The following is a 15,846-nucleotide window of genomic DNA, read 5'->3' on the forward strand; positions in this document are numbered from 1 at the left end:
GAATCTTTCCCTAAGAGGAAAAAAACCCCAAACCCGACCCTTCTCTTGATTCACACACATCCACATATCCACCCCAGCACTCCAAAGAGTCAAAAACTCAGTAGGAAACTCACTGGCCACATCAGAAGCTTCATCTTTTCCACCATGTTCAGGTACCATCCCTGACAAGTTCAGTAGCTCGGTTTCTAGAGGATTTGAGGGCACTTTTCCCCTCAGCTCTTCTACTGCTGTAAGGATTTTCTCACTGCTATCCAGAGTGGTGGGCAGGAAAACTGGAACTGGCACCTATGCAGACAGGGAGGGAAAGTAATTAAGAAAGAAAAAAAAAAATGCTGCAACAAAGTATCTACAGCAGTCAAACAGAAACAAACTACACTCCTCTTCTAAAAGAGTTAATACAAAATAGAAACATATAACTTCGGTGTGGGCTAACAAAAAAAAATGTTGACAGGTTAAAAACTCAATATAAATGATTCAGAACAGATGGAAAAAGCAGGAAAGGATACAGAAAAAAACCCTAAATATGACAAAATCTAGTGGGTCAAAGTAAGAACAGAAGGGACTTTGGAGCTTCTAACCTGTCTGACTAGAACTTCAGACTAACAGTTTGGACAAGTCAGCATCCTGTTTTAGTGGTTTGCTTGTGACATGGAATTTTAGGAATTCCATTTTTTTCCACCATTTGGATGAGATTTGGTACATAAGTGATAACAAATTTAACTTAAAGTTATTTTCTTTTGCTTGCACAAGGTTTGTTTTTTTGCTTTTCTTCCTCCTGTTTATCCCACACTGCCATCCCTCCCCAACCCCACCTTTCAGTTTCCCCACTACCAGAAAAAATCTCGCTGTTTAACGCTTATTCAGCAAACTCAAAACTATCACTCAGAACTATTCCTAAAAAGTTCAGCAGCACAAGATTTTCACACTGAAAGCTGGCAGATAGGACCTAAGGAACAATCAGGGAATTAAGCGCCACTGTCAGATTTCGAATGCTTTTTCAATAAATAGTGCTACAGCATCCTGCAATCCTTTAGATAGACCAGAATGAGAACAGTCAACAACACAAAGTGGTCCCACACAGGCATGTGAATGGATGCCAATTTAAAAATGAAGCTGAAGTCTCACTTACAGGAACAGGAACCGTTGTAGGAACAGGAACATTTTGACTATACATGTTCATAGGCACCGGAACATAGACGGGTACAGGAATAGGCACTGGGACATACTCTTTTTTCCAATCATCTTCTATTAAAAGAAAAAAGAAAAAGGCAAACACTGCCAGGTACTTAAATATATTTTACACCTGCAGTTTAGGGAAAAAAAATCAGAATATTTGCAATATGTTCCAAGACAGTAACAGTTAAAAAAAATCTGCATTGAAGAAATGAGTAGTTCCAGTACAGTTCAAGAGTTACCTGTCTGACATGACTTTGTCTGCATATGAGGTTTACAGTATGTGGCTTTCGTCATTGTCAAAGGCTTGCAAAGAACTGCCTTGTTCTTCATTTCTCTGTTAGGTGTTGGAGAAGGTGGTGGTGCTGAGCCCTACAGACAAGCAAATAAAAGAGAAAGTGCTGTTACACCACACTGATTTCAACACAAAGCTCTTGAATTAATGTATCAGTTGATACTTTCCATATATGAGATCCTGAAGAGGAAGCTCACAACAACACAACACCAACAACTATTATTCTTTAATTGCAAGCTATCCCTACATTTCTAGTAATGAGCTGCTGCTGCCAGGAATGTAACAGTTGTATTTTGCTCAGTCAGGGCTAGCACTTTCATTAACAACTTCTGGCTCATTTTGCTTTTTTTTTTTTTATTTGAAGATACTCTCAAGGTATTCTTTTTTATCTTTCTTGTTTAAATGAAAGTACAATTTAAGCTATTTTATTGCTTTAAAATAATTTAGCTGTAAAAAGAATTCACTACAAGTAGCATAACAAATTTTTGGCTCAAGGTCTAACTTTCTTGAACTATGCGGCAATCCAAAGATCACATTTAAAAAAAAAAAAAAGTATTTCTAAATAAAATACTATCTCTCAACAATTTTTTAATACCTCAAGTATGAAAAGTATGAACTTCGAGCTCCCCCTGCTGGCTCCACAATGCTGACAACAAATACCTGGGAACATCACGGAACGCTCAAACTGCATCCTTACAGTCACCAGGTAAAACCCCTCTTGTTCCAGACATTATTTTTTCTGTCCCCTAACACCTGTTTTAGAACTTGATTTAAGAAACAGACTGTCACTTTTCTTTGGTCACATGTAGTCAGACTAGCTCAACATTTCCTTTTAAATATGAAAATAGTCAAGTCCTAAGAACAGCAGTAGACTACTTAACAGGCCTATGTTTTCTAAAATATATTAAAAAAATTGTATCACAAACAGCTTTTATATGATCTTTAAAAATGTATGGGCTGAATTAACATCATTGGAAACTATTAAATATAAAATACTAGATGTTTCTAACATGACAGTTTAGCTTGTCTGATGTCTCTAGTTACCTGAAAAATCTTATTTCCTTTTTCATTAATATGTTTTATAGTGCCATCAAAATACTTTCACTTAAATCCAAGATTTACCTTACAGAAGTCTATTTGCATTAAAAAGGCGAGTCAATTTTTTCATGGAAAAATAAGCACTTTGAGTTCTTCCATGCGACAAACAAATCAAAACAAAACTAAGTTTCAAAGAAAATACACTAAGCCAACCGAAAAAATTATTAATAATAATGCTTTTGACAAGCTGACAAAAACTGAAACTCAAAACGAAGGCTGCTGCTCTGCTCGTGATCCCAGCACTCCCAGGCAGCAATCCCACAAAGGGTTACATTTCCCTATTCCATCACCTGCAGCGAAGTCAACCAGACCTTGAGCACCAAGTATTCTACTCTTGGGAATTACAACTGAAGATCTGAAGCTTTATTTTCAGCCTTTCAAAGCTGAGACACAATCGTAATATTCTAACTGACCAATGAAATTCTCTTCCCTTTCTACACTCAATAAATCCACCTAATCAGTCTAAACACGTGAATAAGGTACACACAGGTTGTGGATTAACTTTTAAGCAAGGCTTTCATGCACTATAGATGTAAAATAGATGGCTGATGATTTGTTTTCCCAGAAGACATTGAAAAGACAAAATACAAATATTTTACAATTTAATTTCAACTACTAATGTGAAAAATCTAAAAAAACTCCATAAATTTAGCTTAGCATCATTCAAAGATACTGATTTTTTGGGTTTTTTAATACCATCCCTTTAAGCCACCAGGATCTCGCATTTTAAATACATCTAATTAGTTACAGATATGTTAAATATATGTACTTACCGTTATTTTTGTTCGGGGGGTTTGACAGCCCTGATCTAAAAATATAAGAAAATATTTTTAGAAAACTTTTCCCCCTTTTCAGAATCAAAGCAAATTTCAATAAGCAAGTCAGACAACATCTATCATCAGGATAACATTAAATTAACAGCACCTATTACTGCTGTATCGCAGCTGAGAACTGCACACAAGACTTCTCTTTCATGGGCACCTTGCTACTCTGGCATCGGACCTTACACAAAGGCAAACACTAAATCAATGCTCCATCCAAATGTGAATATAGCCTCTCAGAAAAATAAATACCAGAATGTTCAAATATGAAAATGGCCATGCAGAGAAGCTGTGTTGCTGTAATTACTTAAAAAGATGATTTATTTAAACTTTGCCTGACTTGCCATTTAACCCATGTAAACATGCATTCAGCCCCAACAGCAAATTTACACGGTACCTATTGCCAACGACAAAAACCCCACAATATATTCCTCTTATCTAGATACTTGCATTCCATTCTCATTTAGTTTCCATTTCATTTATTTCCTTTTAATTCCATTTAATTTCTTTTTGCATTGCTAGGGCATTTATCTGCTATCTGTGACCAAAACCCATTTTGAAAAGAAGTGTTTCCACAGAGCAAGTAATGACGAACCAGAGCACAACGAAAAACATTTTCTGTCCCCATGAAGATGCAACACTAAAATTATGCTTAACCTAAAAAGATTTGTTTTTTTAAAAGTGATTACAAAACTGTTTGATTACCTGACAATGTTTCAGCTCTCAAAAAAGTAATAAAATAGCGAGCTAAGATAAAAAACAGCAAGCAGCTCAATGATGCCTCTGATGATAAAATAAAAAAGGGTAATCTCTAGCAGGGTTTATTACAACAAATCAATAATTCATGCAGCTTTACATTTTTCATTTAAAGGAAGCATCTTGTTTGCTGTTTAGCAGCCATAAAGCAGGACATACCATAGTGTAAGTTCTCGGGTCCTTTTTGGGTTGCCAGATTTGGTTCGTTTTGTTGACAGTAGAAACGGAGCAAACAGTGCTGGTCACAAAAGTGCTTCATTTCGCCACGCCACTGCACTTTCTCTTTGAGAGTTCCTTGAGACTTACAACAGTCACATCGTGCAGCCTTAATGCAAAGGAAGATTATGACATTTTTAAACAAGCCTTGGGAAAAAAAAAAGTATTTCTACATTTTAGAAGCTTATGTTTTTAAGAGTACTGAAGAATCACTACCACTACAGTTACGTCTCGCTCATGTAGGCTCTCTGATAGTTACGCTATTTTCAATTGTTTGCTGGGGGTTAATACCCAGAACAAATCTGCTTTGTTTCACTAAGTCTTTAAAAATTGCTCATTTCTAGACAGTCAGCAAAAAAAAAGAAATTTATGGCATCAATTTTAATTAATTCCACTGAAGCATTCTGCAAAACAAGAGCAGAAAGCAACTGAGACTCCTTAATGACTCTCTTGAATCGAGGACAAGCTGAGGTTTTTTTCCCCAAAAAAGTTTGGTAGTTTTTTTGTTTGAAGTCACAAACAGAATCACTTCTCCATATATCAAATCAGAACCCTTTAATGTAAATAACTTTTATATTTTCATTATTTTAGTAGTTTGACAATAATTTTAGATTCCAATTATTTAGCTAACCAAAGTTCTTCTATGGTTTATAAACAACAATACTCTGAAGTTAAAGAGGTTTCCACAAAATCTAGTTAGCACGTAACTTAAAACTCAAAACTTTGTTCTTCCATACCCCTAGCTAAACATTTAGTAAGTAATGTATCTGTTACTGGCCTACATAATAATTTCATGAGACATCACTAAGACAGACATTGTTTTTCTTCAGAATAGATTCCACTGAATTTAATCAGCCATGCAATAAATTATTATCTGCACAGTGGAAGCCCCAGTTTCAGATTTTCAAGCAAAGAATTGTTTGTGCTACTGCTCCCCTTGATATTGCTTGCAATCTCCATCCTAAAGCAGTCCTTAAAAAAAAATGAAAGCTTTATGGATGCTCAGGAATCCAAAATAAGTCAACCTAGTAATACGGCCAGGAGAGGAAGAGGGAAGTTATGATAATATGCAACATAAAACATTAATACGTAAAACCATACACAACATTGCAGTTATGCACAAGGCTCTGATGGCTAAAAATAAATAAATAAATAATGGACCAATTGTAGTTCATTCAACTAAAAAAAAAATCAAAAGGCCAATTAGTACAAATTTAAAAAGTAATTAAACGTTGAGTTCCTTCTCTGTACTTGAACAGTCCGGCACCATCCTCTGGCAATGTAGGAAATTCAGCTCTCAGTTGTAATTTTCAAATATTTAAGATGATAGAAAGACTTGATTCTAACAGTATAACCAGCTTTAAAAAATATTATTTTTAAATATTCCCTTTAAATGTGTTAGCGTGTCTGGGCGTGATTAAAGCCGTGGCTTCAGGCTCACGTGACAGCAGGAGCCAGGTGCCCCTGGCAGGGCAGGTACTCCTCAGCAGCAGCGCTCATGCACCTGCAGCGTACATGAGGTCAGAGACCTTACAGCACTGCATTACCCCCATCCTCCCTCAATTTTTGTTACATTTGTCACTTTGACTTTCTGCTGATGCTGATCCACAGTTCATTTTGCAGCAGAGATGTTCTCACTGGGACAAAAGAGTAAGTTTTGTTCTTGGAAAAGAGTGGGGAAGATGAAGAAGTGTGGAGTGTTGCCAAAAGAGCCGAGATTTATCGGTTCAGAGAAACTGTGAATTCACACCTTTAATGCAAATGCATCTTCCAAAGCCACCAAAAGGCTGAATTACCAGTAGGAAAAGAGAAAAAAAAAAAAGTGTAATTCACTCTAATTTTAAATCTCAAGCCCACCTAACACTATTAAGAATGACAGCTGACCCATGTACAGAAAAGCCCACCTCTTCTGACCTGCTAGCACACTGCTTGACTATCAAAGCATCACTTTCTGCTCAATTTTCTCTCTCCTTCAAAGAAAGAAAAAGGTGATAAATCTTGTCAAATACAACTGCTACAGCCTTCCTGCAACTGTTTTCTCCCTCTCCTGGTTCTGCTCTTTCATTTAGGCCTTTGAATAAGCATATTACTGTCTTTCCTGGGCTGCTACTAAGGTATTCAGATGAAAAAATTTTGGTTTGCTTCCACATGGAAATTACTATTCCTTAGCAAGCCCAAGATTCCTTTATAAGGAAGGTTCACTTCTCATCCCTACATGTGTGGACTTGGTAGTGCTAGGTTAACAGTTGGACTTGATGATCTTAAAGGTCTTTTCCAACCCAAGATTCTATTTGCTACACCATAATTCTACCATTTCCATAATAATGCTTGCAGTCAATATTATACACCCTTCCATGCACTGAAGTTTCCTACCACCAGCTTGCTCTCCCCACTTCGCTGACTGTTAAATTAATGCAAAGCAAAAGTATGAATTCATGATTTTCTGCTCTTTACTTCCTTCCCCTTTCCACTTTTTTTTTCATTTGGGACACTGGCACTATACATTAATTGATTCTCCAAAATGCCTGCCTTCAAGTCTGCTCTATCTCTGTTTCCAAAATGTCCATCTGTAACTCTGTGCTCCAATTGCACATTAACTCCTTTGCCACTCATGATTGCTTTTTGGTCCAATTCTTTTCCCAAGTCCAACTTTAACATGTTTAAATGGGCATAGTGACTTGTATGAATCACTAATGTTTGCCCCAAACTTGGTTTAAAAACAAAGTTTTCACATGTGGGGCTTTTATTCACATTTTTAATCCTCCAATGACCTGTTCCTAATGTTCTCCAATGATTTGGACCAGTATTAATTTGACCTAATCTTAGCTGTCTATTCTGAGTTCAATCCACAGTAAGTAGGAAGCAAGAGATGTTTCCAGAGCGTGAGCGATCATAAGAGAAAGGAGATCAACTGCTCTGGAACAGTACCTACTTGAAATTGAGATGCCTAACTGTACAATGGCTAAATTCCAACAAGAGAAATTCCACAAAGTTGTCTTGCTGCCTTTACCATTTAGATTAATGCTGGCTCTGTTGTTTCAAGTTTTAGCACTGCTGACGTTGCTATCTGAGCTCACCAGCCACAATAATTTTTCTATGCCTCAGACTGTAGTTGCCCACTTCCTACTTAGTCTTTGCTGAAGATACCTGACCTCCACTGAATACACAGTCATCACCGTACATACTCAGTCTAATCAATACTCCACCATAGTCTTGAATGACCTGTAAGCGCACTTCAGCTGTAGTATTTTCAGCAATGTTTCACAATGTATAGTTAAAGAAACAGATTTCTGTGCCTTTCTCAGAACTGTATACTCTTTTTCAAGGTACTTTCAATGCTCTAACATAAATAGCATCAAATGATTGAAATTGTCATCAAACATCACTGCTACTAAAGTATTTATATTGAAATTTCCCAGGCATTTTTCAGATCAACATCCAAATCATGACATGCAATTGAAGTTTACAGGAGGAACTCTAATAACTTTGGGAGCTAACCTGAAGACACCAAAAATTTTACCTCTCATCTTAGAGGTCGCATGGACACCATATAGTAGAAATTTCCTCAGAACTCGGCACCAACTGGTAACTGTAGCTGTCACCCAACAGATGATTAGGACTGAACTACTCTTCTACATTTCAATTCCTCATATTAATTATGAAGAACAATTCTAGATAAGTCTGATGTGCTTCTAATACTTCTAGATAACAGTCTGTTGTGCTTCTACCATTGCTACCTTCTTCTGGCTTTTTGAGAAGAGAATTTAGGCATTCAGGGAAGCTCTCCCATAATCCTTATTTATTTTTAAAAGTCAAGATGTTTTCCATATAATACTACATGAGAAATATGTGTCCATAAAAAAAAGTAGACAAAGAAGATGGAGACAAACACTTGTTTAATGAACACAATGCTGGTGTTAAAACATTACTAGGTTATTATTACTTATTTCTCTTCACGTATACATTCATTGGAACTCCAAAATAACACTGGACATTGCATAAATGAGACAAAGCTCATACATACGTAACTATTCTTTTAAGAAGCTAACAGACAAAACAGCAAATGAAGTACAAATTTGGGGAGGGGTCCGTATCTATTCTGTCTTCCTATATTTTGATCATTATCTATTTATGGCTAGGTAAGAACAATGCACTACCAAATCTAAAATATCTGAAGTGACTTTTATAAGAGGGAGAAGTTACCAGCAAGGATGTAAAAAACCCCAACCAAACAACAAAAAAACCAAACAAAACCCCCCCCAATTTTAGCAAAACACATAACTTCCCAAAACCTATTACATGTCTTCCCCATGTAATAAATCCCAAACTTTTATAACCAGAACTGAATTAGGCAAAGGCTCTAAGAAGCATGGGGGGGAGAGGGAAGAAAAAAAAAAGACAATCAACAATTCAACATCATGTAACACTAGTTCCACTAGCAAGCATAAGATTCAAAAAGTAAAAATATCTAACACTTCAGTATCATCAAAAGTATCGAAAGTCACTAGTTACCAGCAAGTCTGTTTAAATTGCCTTTTCATGGCATCATGTCTAACTTTCCTGTACCACAGTTCCAACAGCATTTCTTAAGCAGACTTAATGGATCAATTAAGTTATTGCCTTATCCCACAGATCAGAAAGATAACCTGAAATCAAGATTTTAAGTGGTTCTCAAACCTGAATCAAGTACAAGCTTCCATAGAAGTTTATGTATATGGAACTAGTTTGGTACACGCCCCCCCCAACTATATTCTTTCTTGAATCAACAAGAGATTTCTAAAGAACACCAAAGCTTTATTAGGTACTCTATGAGAAGGCACTTTATATGCAGGGATTGATTTCACCCCATACCCCAAGTTTTAAGGCATATAGATTAAGTATTACTCTATGAAGTTAACATTTTAGTAAGTTTAAGAACTTTGCAGTGAAGCTTTGTCACCCTATTTTCACATGAGACAAAAGAAACACATTCTAGTCTTCAGTAGTTTTCTTTCAGGAATGTCTAACAGGACCCTACATACATTATGCAAAATAAAGATTTTACAATGTTTGGCTGTAACATTTCTGGAACTAGCCATTCCAAAATATCAGATATGTCTTCAGATTCAGTTCTTTTATGGTAGGTAGATCATCTTGAATTACAGGACTTGTATCTAGCTCTCTAACATTTCAAGCTTTTTATTGCCTTCCAGGCTGCGTAGAGAGTTTTGGTAAGTGATGAATTTTGTACTGTCTTTTTTGCAATTGCATCCACAAGTGTAGTTCTTGTTTTGATATTATCAGTGCAGCTTTCCAGGATGTTCGCACCATATTTTATCCATGGTACTAATCGCAGGTTAAACCCAGTCCAATTTCACCTTCCTTTCAAAAAATGAAACCAAAAAACCTCTTAACGTGAACTCTTTGTTGGTTGTGCTTCACAAGGTAGTTAAGCTTCCAGAGATTTAGAAACAGATGCCATCTGTTTGATTTAAACTTTTATTAGAGATCCATTTGGTCTTGCTTTTCCCTTTGGCATCCTTTCCACTGGGAAATACTGAACAATCAAAGCCTCTGCAGTTCAAACTGTGGGAGAAGGGAAAAGGCAAAAAAGGAGGCAAAACAGGAACAAGAAAAACTCTGCTAACCTAGTTCATTGTCAGTCAACTCAAGGTATCATCCAGTTGCTATTAACAGTGTTTTCAACATTCTGAATACACATTTAAGAAGTTTTGACAAGAAAACTATGGTATCAATTGAGGAGAAAAATTGGAATTGTAAAGTAACAAATACACAATAGGAGTTTCTTGTTTTTCTGTAACTCAACAATTCCTTGCCAAATGAATTAATAAAATCAGATGGTAAAAATGCTGCTCTAAGATCTAAGAAAACTCAAATGATGAAATTAATACATTTGCTTATTGTGTAGCAAATGCTTTGCTGAAGTAAGCCATATTTGCCGCACAGTCCTTGAGATATCCTCACATGTGCATTTTTGGTTTTTTTAACTGTGGAGCTCTCGTCAAAAATTCTGAGTTACTTGCCTTGTAGTACCAGTCCTGAAATTTTTTACAGCACTCTTCACTGCAGAAATCTCTCACTACACCATCAAGTTCCTTAGTTGCTCCCTTTTTGCACAGCTGTGAGCAGTAATTACAAGTAACACATCTCAGTCCTAACCGTCTTGCAAAGTCTTGTTTATATAGCAGCTTGCAGCCTGGAAACAGATTTTAAACATTAGGAACAAAGTAATTTTTACAGAGAGATATCACAGTTAAGAGTTAAATATTGAAAATTAAATGAATACAACAACAGCTAACAATTGGGGCTTCAGACAAATTCAGGTTGCATAATAGACTATATTTCAAGACATTTTTACCTGAATACTTTTCCTGCACAACTCTGTGGTTTCATGTGATGGCTGCAACCTTTTCAAAACACTACGCTTGAATCTGTGCTTATCAAATCCCTGAATAAACAGTCAGAAAAATTACATAATTTTCTTTTCATATAAACCCATGCAAAAGCATTGACTTGGAATTACATAGCTCAGTTATATATCCTCAGAATGCTAGCTATCCAGGCAATGCCAAGCAGAAATGTTAAACTAGACAACACTAGCCACTAAAACAATACCTATCTTCAAGGATCAACTTATTTCTATTACTACTTTCATTCATATTAATACAACAAACAACTTAAGACAACTCTTTAATATTTAAGAACACTAATAAGTACAAGATGATCTAAGAACTCAGGAGTTTCTTAAAAAATATAACTATAAAGTAAGCAATGATCAGTACTGAGAATAATTATGCAATGATAGGAGTTTACGTATGAAATTTGTATAAGATTTGTATGCAACAAATCTTTTATTTTTTCTTTTTACATCAGGTATGTTGGGTTTTTTTGCAGTTGCATTTGCTCTGCAGTCACAATTTCAAGGTTGCCATGAGAGCTATATTCTTCAATAATCTGATCCTCTCTGAAGCAAATTAGAAAAGCCATTCTAACCTATTAAATGCATTAAAAGATGAATACCGTAGCTATTACATAGGCTATTTTGAGAATATAATGTATTTAAACTACCTCAAATCTAGTGTCTATTCAGCTGATGCCTAAATCATATACCATATATCTCTGTAATTGTGCTAATTTTACAGAAGAGTACAGTATGAGAAGATGAAGTAACTGTCTATATTAGGGAGGGACAAGATAACATCTACGCAGACCTTTAATCTAAGGTACTGCACCTGGTTTTATGATCTCCCAAATATCACAGTACCACCAAGACCAGAACTCAAGCCTTCCGAGTGCCCAATCTGCTAGGGCATACAGTCTAACACAGACAGACTTCTGTACTTCTGGTAAGTTATGGAACTCAGTATGTAACATACATGCTGTACTTCCTCTGGCATACAGAATATAAAAATACTCTAATTATAATGTATTCAGTAATTTCAATTAAGTGACTTGTGCTGTTGTCCATTAGGGTAGAATTTTGTATGCGTGAAACTGAGATACTATTTTAAAATAATCACTGAAAGCACAAGAATGCAAGTGGACGCTGCAGCAGATAGCATCTTCCAAAAGCAAGAGTTTTAACTTGCAATGCTACAAGCTTTGCTAACAAATTAGATTTGCTAGCCATGTCAAAACAAGACAACTACAGAATATCGTACAAATAAGATACTGTAGGTAATAACTGAGTTTTAAACTGTGGGTTTTTCAGTTGTGTGTGTGATTCTTTAACAACAGAATAAAGAAAATTACTAACACACAAAACAGGCAGTGCAGAAGGAAGCACCAAATCAAGCAATCATTGTTACAATGCAACTAATTTGAATGTTAAATACACTGCTCTGAAGGAAATAATAATCCTGAAGATAGTAGCGTGTGCAAGCTATTAGTTAAAAGTACCCATTAAAGCACTGAAAATTTCTTGCCAGTATTTTTTTCCTGCTGGCTGTACCTCTCATTGTTGTATGGGGCATCAGATTCTTCCTGCTTCTTTACAATTTCAGAGATAGCTCAGCACCACAATGTATCCTCCTCTCCAGCTGTGCCTTAGAAGAGCCATTCAATGCTGCATCAGCCTTTCAACACTATAGATTAGAAACAGTACTCTACTACCAATCAGGTAAGCTATGTGCACCTGGCTAAGTAGTCCATAAAAAGGAACGGACAAAGTTGACATTCTTCTTGGCTGCTAAACTATAGGGAGTAAAATTGAAGATACTGCTGTTAGATTAAAAAAAGTTATCGGGTAAGGAATTTTCCATTCTACAGTCAAACATCTCCCACATCTCTGTGATTCATGGAAAATAATGAATAGTGAACATTAAGTAAGGGGATAAAAAGGTCCAAAATTCCAGCCCTTAAGACCAAATGCCTGAAAACCATGGTGTTTTGTTTTTTTTTTTTTTTAATAGATCACAGACTGCAGGGCTTCTTGCTGAAGGAGGCCTCTACAGAAGATAGAAAATCCATCTTTATAAAACTTCAGATGTTGAAACAAGATTGGTACAACCCTGAAGACTTCTATAACAGAAGTACGGGCTTTACTGTCCGCATATCATGAGCAAAATTCTTCAGATTTGTCTGATACTTTATGTCTTTGTAATATGTAACTTAATCCACTTGACCAGGGAACATTTGGTTGCTTCAAGATCTTGTCACTTCAGACAAAGAGAAAACAAAAAGCCTTTCTTTTTATAGGATGTGTTTTAAATAAGTCCTTGGTACTCCGTACGTATCTAGGATATAACTTTTTATTATAATGCTATGGTTTTGATTGGAATGGTAAGACTTTCCTTGAAGTATGGAAATCTAGTAAAAAGATTCTGAGCTCAAACAACTTGGTGTTCACAATGTAAATACTGAATCAACTGAGCAGCAGCATCCATGATGGCTTTGTAGATGTGACCAAGAAGTGGGTTTTAACTGACAGCACACTGTGGATGAGTAACACAAAAAGCACTGGTTGTTTGATCTTTCCAATATCAACACTAAAATCCTGACAGTTTAGCCAGCTACACAGGTCATCAATTATATTCTTCAGCAAAGTTCTAATAGAAGACCACCCCGCAAGTCAACTGTCTCAGAGATACCATTAAGGAGCATTTTCAGGCAAAGCATCTCCAACTCAAAATTTGAACCAGGCAGAAAAAGAAGTAGCCGAGTATCTGCTAAATGAAGGTAACATATCCTTAATTACACTATTAGAATTCTGGCTTCCAGGCAAAATCCAACACAAAACCTATCTCTTCCAACAGCCCTGAATTTTCATTTCCCAGATAAACCGCAGAGAGAGGATAAGCATCTGAACAAATGAAACAGGTTTACTGACATAAGCAGTTCCTCCAAACCTTTACTTCAGGCATGTTCCAGGTCAAGAGAGCTTCCTTTCTCTTGGCAGTCCCAAGAACTGCCAGGTCCAGCCCTGCAGAGCTATCCCCGGTAGGAAACATTCTTCACTTGGCTGTCTGCAGGCCCAGTGCAAGCAAGCTAAGAACCTTGTCCTATTCCACCAGCAGCACCTACTTGAATTTCAGGAAGTTCAGGACATTGACACATCGAGCAGCTGTGAAAAAGGAATGCTGAACTAGAAACAGTTCCCAAGTTCTCAACACCAGTATCTTTTTACCACAGAGAATAACATATTTTATAGAATGCAATTGTTCCATCCTAAAAGCAACTAGTTTTTTACCTCTGAAAGGCTGTACTTACTAGAATACCTTCCTCCTCCTCCAAGCTACACACAACACTTGCTGTTGTCTCATCCTGTAATAACCTCAACTGTTATCCTTTAACAACTTCATCTAGAGAAGAACAACAGCAGGCCTATCACATCACAAGCCTGTGGTATCAAGAAGTCTGTAGCATGACAAGCTGGGTCTTGAAGATTTCTGGAGCTATGTTCCATCCACCTCTTTCTGCTGCCTTCTGTTGCCTCCCCCTGTATTCATTTGAATGCAATAGCCACCTCTTCCATACCCACATTCCTACATCCCCTGTCTCTGGCTTCACAATAAACATCACTATCCTTAGGAAAACAATGCAATGCATCCAATTTTGTGTCCTGCTTGGATTACCATTAAAATAGACCCCATCCTCTCTGAGTAACAGAGAGGCTGTGCATCCCAATTCCTTCCTTACCTTTTGCTTAAGAACCTTTTATTGCTTTATTATTTAACTCAACTTTTATACATCCTCAGTTTATCCTGATATTTTCTGATATTAGATCCTAGCTCCTTCCATTCTCCTCCCTTTTACTCCCATCCAGTTACTCAGTTTCTGCTTATTCTTATCAAGTTGATTATTCTTTCAGGTTAGTAAGAAGCATCTTTATAAGCTTTCTTCTTCTTGTGCTCATAATGTCAGCGCCCTGAATTGTCAGGACCCCTTATCTGCAACAGCCAATGCTGTCTTCGCTTAAAGACCTGTCTCAAACCTCTCCAAAGACACGACAGTGGAAGTAACACTGAAGAACGCCAATTTAACCAGGACCACTGTAGTTAAACAATGCACAGGTTTTCACTTGATATTCTTTACCATGTTAGAAATTAGGTCTCCATAAATGAAAAATCTCAAGATTCAGCACAACTCAAAATTTAAATGATATTACTTTAATAGTATCAATGTTCTCCTTCTATAGACAGAGGGAAGAAAAACACATAATCTCTTCCTCAGCATAGTTCTGTATTTCGACTTTTTCAACTACAAGAGCACTGCCAGAAGTATCAAAATCCAGGTTAACAAGTTAAAATTTTCAAGTCATTGAAGAAGATATGCATCCAACAAGCACTAGTCAGAAACTACATCTATATAATCAGACTCTCCCACTTGTGGAATACCACAGAAGCCAACTCTCCAGCTCTTCCATGTGCATTTGTCTGGAATGCATGGATCTGTGCTTTCCTCCAGCATAGCCAAGAGCCTTCATTTGGTGCTTCTGCAGCAAGGGAGCCTGTTAAGTATTTCATAAGGGATTTTCTGATTTGAATGTGCTGTCTTTTTTTTTTTACCCTAACTCATTTTTATCAGCAGAAAAGTATCTTTGAGCTTTTACAGTAACAAAATTTGTTTGGAATAGTCATCTGCAGCTCAAAGATTTAATACTAGACTACTAAATAAGACGACATGGCCCAAACAACTGCGCTGTGCCAATCAGAGTCCTCCAACAAAAGCTGCCATGGCTCAAACTGATGACAGGGACATCCCATTGTAACTTTTGTCCACAACAGTCAAAGCAGACTGTGTTCTCTCAGAATAACTCAGGCACCTCAAAATCCCTCCAAAGTTGACTTCTACTTTTCTACTAACCCGAGCTGCTGACAAAGGAATACCTTCCCTCAGTAACAACATGACTCTTGCAATTGTGAAAGGGCATTTTTATAGATCATAGACTTTACAGTATTTAAGACATGTTTTCCTCTTCATTTGTCCCCTTTTGCCAGGATATTCTAACTCATCACTAAATAAACCTTAAAAAGAAAGCCACAAGGA

General features: G+C 36.7%; 1 protein-coding gene across 11 annotated transcripts in view; it reads right to left on the minus strand.

Moving 5' to 3' along the window:
• The window catches only part of ZMYM2 (zinc finger MYM-type containing 2), a 92,588-nt gene that overhangs the window by 15,750 nt on the left and 60,992 nt on the right, over positions 1-15,846 (minus strand). For all 11 annotated transcript variants that reach the window (XM_054815963.1, XM_054815991.1, XM_054816000.1 and 8 more), the window contains 6 exons: positions 10,383-10,555; positions 4,303-4,468; positions 3,340-3,374; positions 1,416-1,545; positions 1,130-1,245; positions 114-285 (listed from right to left, as the gene is read on the minus strand). In XM_054815963.1, coding sequence (XP_054671938.1) covers positions 114-285; positions 1,130-1,245; positions 1,416-1,545; positions 3,340-3,374; positions 4,303-4,468; positions 10,383-10,555 — 792 coding nt within the window. The remainder of the gene's footprint in view (positions 1-113; positions 286-1,129; positions 1,246-1,415; positions 1,546-3,339; positions 3,375-4,302; positions 4,469-10,382; positions 10,556-15,846) is intronic.

Source organism: Grus americana, chromosome 1 (genome assembly GCF_028858705.1).
Source record: "Grus americana isolate bGruAme1 chromosome 1, bGruAme1.mat, whole genome shotgun sequence".
NCBI classification, from domain to species: Eukaryota; Metazoa; Chordata; class Aves; order Gruiformes; family Gruidae; genus Grus; species Grus americana.